Source organism: Belonocnema kinseyi, chromosome 9, assembly GCF_010883055.1.
Source record: "Belonocnema kinseyi isolate 2016_QV_RU_SX_M_011 chromosome 9, B_treatae_v1, whole genome shotgun sequence".
Taxonomy (NCBI): Eukaryota; Metazoa; Arthropoda; class Insecta; order Hymenoptera; family Cynipidae; genus Belonocnema; species Belonocnema kinseyi.
The window spans coordinates 114,221,680-114,231,486 of NC_046665.1; the positions used below are offsets into that span (position 1 = coordinate 114,221,680).

The following is a 9,807-nucleotide window of genomic DNA, read 5'->3' on the forward strand; positions in this document are numbered from 1 at the left end:
GATTTGTTATACAACATTTTACATTGAGTTCTAGAATTGTTCTAGAAATGTTACAGATCGGTTGTCACAGCGTTCTAGATCTGTTAAAGATTTGTTATACAAGATTTGTAATTGAGTTCTAGAATTGTTCTAGAAATGTTACAGATCAATTGTCACAGCTTTCTAGGTTTGTTAAAGATTTGTTATACAACATTTTACATTGAGTTCTAGAATTGTTCTAGAAATGTTACAGATCGGTTGTCACAGCGTTCTAGATCCGCTAAAGATTTGTTATACAACATTTTAAATTGAGTTCTAGAATTGTTCTAGAAATGTTACAGATCGGTTATTACAACGTTCTAGATCTGTTACAGAATTATTACATAACACTGGTAACCGAGTTCTAGAATTGTTCTAAAATTGTTCTAGAAATATTACAGATCATATTTCAGATCGTTCTAGAACAGTTACAGAATTTTTCTAGTTACAGAATTGTTCCGTACCCATGTTTGCTGCAATATAATGTCCCTCGATATATCCCTTCCGAGAATTGATGCCGCCCAAGGTAGGAGTAAAACGAGCTGCGTCGAGTAGTGATGAGGCGAGTGGATGCAGAACACTCGGCTCCCGGACATTGCCCCCCCCCCCCCCCACAATCGACACACAGCTCTTCCGTGAATCATTCCAATCGTTTCAATTCCAAGAAACTTTGATATTTTTTTTAGAAGTTTAACTAAGTATTGTTGCTCAAAATAGCACTAAAGATACGCGCCGTTTACTCCCATGGACGGTTACAATATTAAGAACAACCTATTTGAAAATGAATTTTGGAACGAAATCTCTTAAAATTGTTTGGATTTTGAAAACATAACTTAAAACCTTTATAATTGTTTAAAATATATTGAATTCCGTTATATCTCCTAAAATAACACCTAATTGATGACTTACACAGAGTAGACGTTCTAATCAAAGTATTCTGGTCGTTTTGGTGTCGAAATGATTTAATCTACAGGCCTCTGACTCTCTTCAGAGGCCAAAAATAGTGGTTGAACGGTTAAATTAAAATATAATAGCGGTTAAATTTTCGATTAAAAAAATTATTCATAAACAAAATAATTAAGAGTTCATCTAAAAATATCGAATTTTTAATTAATTAGTTCAATTGTCAACCTAATAGTGCAATTTTCAATGAAAATGATTAAATTTCTATTTATAAAGTGGATTTTCAACTAAAAAGGATTAATTTTTAATTAAAAATGGAATTCAATTTTCAGGTGAAAAAATTAATTCTCAACTGAAATGATAAATTTTTATCTAAAAAAGATCAATTGTCAACCAAAAATGAACTGTTTCAATTTGCATTTAAAAACTGATTCTTCAAATACAAAAAATACAAAATTCGACTAAATAAATCACTTTTCCAATAAAAAGATTATTTTCAATTAAAACGATGAATCTTCAACTAAAAAAATAATTTAAAAAGTACATTTGTTTTTAACGCAAAGAAATCAATTTTAAACCAAAAGTTAAATTTTCAGTTAAAAAAATTAATCTTCACCCAACATAAAACTAATTTTGTAAAAAAAAGGTTAAAATTTTAACAATTTAATTCTAATTGAAAAAAATTGATTTTCAATATAAAATACGGTTTTTTAAGAAAATAGTTAAACTTGCAAACAAAACAGATTAATTAAAATATACAAAAGTGTATCTATTTGCTTAAAAATTCGTTCTTTGTTGTAGAAATTAATTTCTCTAAATGAAAATTTAACTATTCTATTTTTGGTTGCAAATTAAACTTTATTATTTAAAAATTAATATTGTTTGTTGAAAATTATTATTTTTTAAATAATTTTTTTAATGAAAAATTAATTCCATTTTAATTGAAAATTTATCTCCTGTCTTAAAAATTCGTGTTGTTTGTTGAAAATTATATTTTTTGTTAAAAATGATTTTTTTAAATGAAAAATTATTTCCATTTTAGTACCAAGAAATAAAAAAGCTTCTTACCTAACTTTTACTTCTAACCTAGCCTAGTTATACATTAACTCGTTCATTCATCTGTATTCTTAGCGGAAAAGAAAGTCCTAACTTTATTTTTTAATTAATCTTTTGTTTAAAACTTAAGATTGTTAACTAAAAATTTAATTATTAAATTTTTGGTTAAAAGTCCAGCTATTTGTTTCAACTGCTTTGTTGAAAATTCTTTTTTTGGGTTGAAAATTTAACTGTTTTGTAGAAAATTGGCCTTTGCGACTTAAAAATTCCACAATTTGTTAAACAATCATTAATTGTTATATTTTAAGTCAATATGCAGGGCCGTCATTCAGCTTTTAAACTTCATATTTTTTAAACTTATTTTTAAATAATTTTCAATTGTTTTTATAATAATTATTTTTGTAAACAATCTTGTTCCCTTTGAAAATCGTGATAATAATATATATTCTTTTTAAATAATAATATTTGAATAATCTTACTTTTATAATAATACACTTTCAAGAGTTTGTGAATAGAAATTTGTTTAAAAAATGACTAAATATGTTAAGTAAAAATTTCTACTCTTAGTATTCATAATATTTATATAATTTATCCCGAAAAATAAAAACTTCACAATTTGAAGGTGGGAAAGTTTGTATCAACAAATACTGATTTTTTAAACAATTGAAAATTATTTGAAAATATAGTAATAAAGTAGTTCAAATATCAACCAAGCAGTAGAATTTTTGCAAAATTTACTAATTTTCTGTCAATACAGTGAATTTTTGATTAAAAAACATTTCTTTTCAATTAAAAATGGAGTGGCTAAATTGTGAATTAAAAAAATTAATTCATAAACAAGATAATTAAGTGTTTAACTAAAAAATCAAATTTTTAATAACAAAATATTTATTTATATTTACATTTTTAGGTAAAAAAAAAATTTTTTTAAAAGCACACGAATTTTGAACTAAAATTATGAAATAGCCTACAAGCTGAGCTTTTAAAAAATTTAGTTTAAATTCCAACCAAAGAGCTTAATTTTCAAATCAAAAAGATTAGTTTTCAACAATAGATGTAATAGATGATATTTCAAAAAAAAAAAGATTATAATTAGAAATTAAAAACAGTGAAATTTTCAACTGGAAAATTAATTTACTACAAAAGATGAAATTTCTACAGTAGATTCCAACAAATAAAGATTTTTCAAAAAAAAAAAAAAAAAGTTTATCTAAATTATTGAACCTTCAAACTAGTTAACAAATTTTCTTTACAAAAATTGGATTTTCAAGCAAAAAATATGAATTTTCAGCAAAAAATTTATTTTCCATGAAACTGATGCATTTTTTATTTTTTATCCAACAAAAATGACGTTTAAACTAAAAAATATAAGTCTTTTAAAAAAAGTAAAATTTAAATTTTCTGTTAAAAAATTAATTTCAAACAAAAAAAAAGTACTTTCGACTAAGCAGTTATATTTTCAGCCAAACATAAGCCTTCAATCAAAAAATGCATTTCTGACAATGTAGTAGTTGAATTTTTAATTAAAAAGGATTAATTTTCAACAAAATAATTACACTTTCAACCAAAAAGATGAATTTTCAACTTAAAATATAAATCTGTAATAAAAATTGATTTCTTAATAAAGTGATTCAACCAAATCTTTCAAACAAATTAGTTGAATACACAAGTGAAGAAGGATGATTTTTAATCGAAAAGTGGCTTTTTCATTAGAAAAAAATGAATTTTTTCTGTAACAGATGAAGTTTTAAATCAAAAAGATAAATTAAGAAAAAAATAGTTGAATTTTCTGTTGTAAAAGATTTTAGTCGAGATTTCACAATCAAAATATGAATTTTTAAACAAGAAATAATTCTCTACCAGAAAAATTTAATTTTCAATCCAAGAAGACGAATTTTTAAACAAAAAGGATAACTTTTTAACAAAATTGTTAAATTCTCTACCAAATTGTTGCATTTACGTCAAAAAAGATTAAATTTAACAGAAACATACATTTTTACGAGAAAAATTTGAATTTTTCACATTTAAAAAAACAACTTTAAAAATTTTTTGAATGATCAAAAATTTAAATTTTGATCGCATAAAAAAAATAAAAAATATAAAAAAAAGACAACGAAAATATGTATGTTTCAATACCAATGCATGTTATGAATTGTAATAATATTTTATTCAAATGATACTTTTTCCGGGGTAGTTGAGAATAGAAGTTAGTGCAAAATAAGACACAAATATTAAAGTAAGCATTCAAAATAAAATTTGTTCTTTCTTTTCCAAAATCTAAATAATTAGCCCCAGACCAAGACACAGGAATGAATATAATACGCATTTTATACAAAATAGCTGAACATAATGCAGAAAAGTTCGCATTTTCTGCAAAATCGAGTACGCAGCACGAGATACGTGATGAGAATGTGTTCGTTAAAGCCGAATTTGCTTTAAAAAAAGAGAATTCACAATTACCAAATGTCATTTGTCGATGCTTTGACTTTTAATTTTTAAAAGTCTACGTAAAAATGTTTGGAAATACAAAAAAGATACGGATAGATTTATTTACGGTAGATTTAGCCATACTTGTTTTTTAATTATTATAATGATTTGATCAGCATTAATTCGAGGTAATTGAAACTAACTTCAATAAAATAATAGTATCACGAATTCCATCTAAATTATAAGGTATCCTAAGTGATTATAAGATTTCTGAATGAAACATCGATGTTCTATAAACATCGAAACATCGATGTTTACAGAACATCGAAACATCTATGTTCTGTAAACATCGAAACATCGATGTTCACTTTTAATGGCCCATCACTAGCGTGGAGTGCGCGGTGGTCACTCAGACGTGAATTAACAAAAGGGTTTTTATCCGAAGTGGCACTATCTCGGGTTTGTTCTGCACCACCAGCCTAAAAACTGTCACAGTCTCCGAGTTTGACTGTATCTATATTTCCTAGGTCGAGAGGTGATGTATGACTTAATTTGAGTGAATTTCAGGAAACGATAGTGAGAGCAGTGAAGGTGAAGAGGATGGACAACAACCAGGCCCTATAAATGGGGGGATGGCTGGTAATGGATCTGAGAATGTTCCGTACGACACGATCGCCAGGATGCCGTACAGATCGCGCAATGCTGTGTACAGTCCGACTCCTCCTTTACACGACGCGCATAATGATTCTGGTTACAGTACGCGGATGTATGGATCCAGTAAAGGAGCATCTCCTTCTCTATCGGGTGAGATTTTTATACCCACTACAAATCTCAATAAGATGCCTCGCAACAATTTTATAGACTGGAATATCCCATTTGATACCATTTTTTTCCAAGATTGTCCCAAGGTTGCCCAACGGTTCACCTGTCGGATATCCTGCAAGGTGAAAATTAGGATATCCCGGATATCTGTCGGACGTTTCTAAAATATTTAAATGTTCCAAGTAGGATATTAAAATTTGTATATGCTACTTGGGACATTTGGATATCTGAGAAATGTCTCATAGATATCAAGGATGTTTCAGGGATAACCCGTCGACTATCCTGCAAAGCGAAAATGAAGATATCTCAGGGATATTCACTAGGATATCCAGGATATCTATGGGACATTTCTGAAATATTTAAATGTTAAATTATTGTTCCAGGGAGAAACCGAATATCTCCTTTTATGTCCCGGTTATCTCAGGGATATCCTGCAATGTGAAAATCAAACTATCCCTTACGATACCCGAAATATCTATGGGACGTTTCTGGGATATTCAAATGTCCAAAGTAGGATATTGAAATTTGTATATCCTGTTTGGGACATTTGAATATCCTAGAAATTCCCCATAGTTATCCAAGTTGTCCCTCGGATATCCCAGAATTAACCTGTCGTATATCCTGCAAGGCGAAAATTAGGATATCCAGGATATTTTTACCCAACAAAAATGAAATTTTAAACCAAGAAAATTATTTTATTTGACCAAAAAAAGGAGGTTTTTCAACTGAAAAAAGGTCAACCTTAAAAAAATGAGGCTAAATTAAACTAAATAAAGGCTAACTGGACTGTGAAATTCTCAACAAAATGGTTCAATTTTTAGCAAAAAAGATGAATTTTTACTAAAAATATCAATCTTAGAAAAAAAATGATATCTTAACAAAGTGATTCAAACAAAATAGTTGAGTACTCTAGCAAAGAAGCATACATTTTAACCAAAAAGTTGGATTTTCATTAAAAAAATTTAATTTCTACTATAACAGATGAATTTTTAAATCAAAATGATAAATTTTCAAACAAAAATAGCTGGATTTTTTGTTAAAAAAGAATTCAACTTATTTTTCACGATCAAAAGACGAATTAAAACAAATGAATTTTCATACCCAAAAAGACGAATTTTTAACGAAAAAAGTTGAGGTTTTAACCAAATTTTAGAATTATCTACCAAATAATAGAATTTTTATACATAAAAGATGAACTTTCTCTTAAAACAGATACATTTTTCTTTAAATTTTTTTGTAAGTAGTTGAATTTTCCTCTAAAAAAAATTACTGTTAACTTTTCAAGATCAAAATATGAGTTTTTTTTTAACAAAAAATAAGTTTCTATGAAAAAAAATTTCAATGAAAAAGACGAATTTTTTCCAACAAAAACGATGAATTAAAAAAAATAGATGAATTCTCTACAAAATAGTTGCATTTTTCTCTAAGAAAGATGAAATTTGTACTAAAACAAATGAAGTTTCCATAAAAAACGAAATTTTTTTTTCAAGTTCAACTTTTATCCAGAAAAGATTTCAGTTTATGTTTTAACAGCAAAATATAAATTTTATACAAAAAGTCAATTTTGTCCCAAATAGTTCAAATTTCAATAAAACAGTAGAAATTTCTACCAAAAAGTATCACTATTTAACCAAATATTTTAACTTTCAACCAATTTTTTTTGTAATGTCTTTTAAAACCGATGAATTTTCAATTGAAAAAAAAATTTCAACAAAATAGCAGAAGTTTTAATCAAAAAGCATAACTTTTCAACAAATTTGTTGAATTTTCAACCAAACTCTTGAATCTTATCCAAAAAACATGAAAATTCTAATGAAAAAGGTGAATTTTTAAATGAAAAAGGCAAATTAAAAAAAAAGAGTTGACTTTTCATCCAAAAAGATTTAAATTGACTTTTCAATACAAAAATAGGGATTTTAATCAAAAAGTAAATTATCTAGGAAATAATTGAATTTTCAACAAAACAGTTGATTTTGCAACCAAAAAGGATGCTTTTAAGAAAATCTGCCCAAGTTCGATTTCAAAAGTTTTTAAAAGTAGTTAGCTTAATTATATTTTTTAATTATGATATCATTCAGTTCACAATATCTAATTCAAAAATCTTTTACTTAAGAAATTTTCCATTTTTATTTTATCCATTGCAAATAAAATATTTTCAAAATGGATCTGTACTTTAAATATTAAAAAATGAACAATAATTGATTTGACAAAAAGATTCTGAATCTGTTAAAAATTCAAGAACTTTCAGATTTTAACGTTAAAAATTGAACTGTTTCAAATCGAAAGTCTTGGTTATTAAAAAAATGTAAACGTCATATTGAAACCTCACAACCTTTTTTCAATTTAAAAATAACTTTATAATTATATATTCGGAATTAAAGAACTTCATTAAATTTGAAATATTGTTTCAGTCTAAAATATTTCATTTATAACACAAACAATTTCAAATTTTTTAATGAAGACAAAGGATAATTATTTAATATTTAGCAATATTTGACCGTTTATTTAAAAAGATTAAATTGAAACGACATATTTGAAAGTTTACAAATTCAAACTGAATTATTTGACGTGGAAAACCTTAAATAGTTAAAATTTCGAAGAAATTTTAAACTCTGAATGTTACAATTTTAATTGCTATTTTCATAAGAATTTTTATTCGTAAGTGAAATTGTTAATTTTTTATATATAAATAACAATTGAACAATTATTATGCGTAGAAACAATTGGAGTATTTTCAAGAAATATTTAGAAGTTTTGAAAAGATTCAAGATTATTTTGAAACATTTAAAATTATTTTAAATAATTTAACGAAGTATGTGTACCGTCAAAATTCGGCTATTTGTACTGAAAATTCGGTTCAAATAGCAACAGTCTAATTTAAAAGAAAATATAAATTTTTGCATATTAAACAAAACAAAATTAGAAGCTTTTTAAGCAGGGCTTCAAAAGAATCAAAATACATTTTCTTGATATTCCTAGGAAAATTGAAAATGATTTTTCATTTTAAAAAATTATGTTAAGAAAATATTTAAACAGATTTTAAAAGACATACAAAATTGTTAAAAAAAAGAAGCTGGAAAATTTTGAGGATTTTTTTTTAATTTGCAGGATTTTCTAAAAATCGGAGGAAAAATTCGATTCATTTTAACAGATATTTAGAAGTTCGGAAAAACTTTCAAAAATAATTTGAAAAATGTAAAGCAATATTTAGATTTCTCAAGATTTTGAAATACAATTTTGAAACTTTTCAATGGTGCTTAAACTAATTAAGATAAAAATAATTTAAGAAGTGTTCAGTTAAAAAAGAAATTAATTGTTCAAGTTTTAATGTTTTTAAATTATAATGAAGATATATATTTTTTTTCAGAATTGAATCTAAATCTTTGAACTCTACATAATTGATCAAAATACTTCCATTTTATATATTTTTATTTTTATTGAACATTTGAATACAAAATTTTTGAATTAAAAAACTTTTAAGTTAAATTTTAAGAGTTTAAAACTCAAGAGTTCCATTTTGAGTGCTTTAATTTATAGTTCATTTTTTATTGCTTTAAATAAAAAAATGTTTAGTTTTAAAATTCAAATTTTTTTTTTTTTGACCTTGAAAAATGTTTGCGAACCCGCTACGTAATTTAGGCGCGGCCCCTTATTATATAGTAACGGTTCTAGGTCAATAATAAAATAAGCAATTCTATTGTCTTTTCCAGGTCAGTTAGAATGCGACGTAATTCTTCCGCAAGGACCTTTCCCGAGTGGAGAACAACTGGTTGCCTTGCTCGAACAACCGCGAGGTCACGACCTCACAGTTTATGAACGAGGAGCCGACAACGTCGTTATTAACATAGGCACCGCGAGCCTAGTCTAACCTATTTGTAATGACAAGCCCCTCTGGGTTTCCAAAGACAACATTATTCATGTATATAGAAAATTACATTTAGTCCACGCCTACAATCTTACTCAGGATTGTTTCATAAATATTCAATATATCCCTGCTGATAAAAAATTATAGGAAATTGAAGAATTTTTTGGTCTTAGGTCCAGAGCAATCATAAGATTCTATCAAATATGTGCAGAAATCTTATACTTTTCTCCCAACAGCATCTCATTGAAACTCTTATAAAATCCTGACAGAAAAAAAAACTTGTATTAAATGGTATCTTCAACAACTTTAGAAATTTCTTATTAATTTTATATTTTTTTATTTGTAAAAAAATCGTATACTTTTCTCCCAACAGCATCTCATATAAACTCAATCAGATCTTAACAAAATAAAACTGGTATCAAATCCTGTGTTTCATAATCTTTGATATTGGTGTGAAATTCTAGTCATCGACAAAACTTTTATTTTTCTATTCGTACAAAAATCTTATACTCTTCTCCCAATAGCATATCTTTGAAACTCTGTCAAAAATCTTATCCTTGCAAAAATTGTATGAAATGATATCGAACATTTTGGAAATTTTTATAAAATTATATCCATCGAGAAATATTATATTTTTTAATCGCAAAAAAATCTTATACTTTTTTCCCAACAGAATCCCGTTGAAACTCTATCATATTATACGCACGCAGAACTTG

The 9,807-nt window shown here is 26.2% G+C and overlaps 1 protein-coding gene across 1 annotated transcript in view; it reads left to right on the forward strand.

Moving 5' to 3' along the window:
* The window catches only part of LOC117180699 (ankyrin repeat domain-containing protein 6), a 451,003-nt gene extending 441,670 nt beyond the window's left edge, over positions 1–9,333 (forward strand). Inside the window, exons 9-10 of the mRNA XM_033373189.1 lie at positions 4,972–5,208; positions 8,937–9,333. Of these exons, the coding sequence (XP_033229080.1) occupies positions 4,972–5,208; positions 8,937–9,094 (395 nt within the window). The 3' untranslated portion in view covers positions 9,095–9,333. The remainder of the gene's footprint in view (positions 1–4,971; positions 5,209–8,936) is intronic.
* Positions 9,334–9,807: the final 474 nt, after the last annotated feature.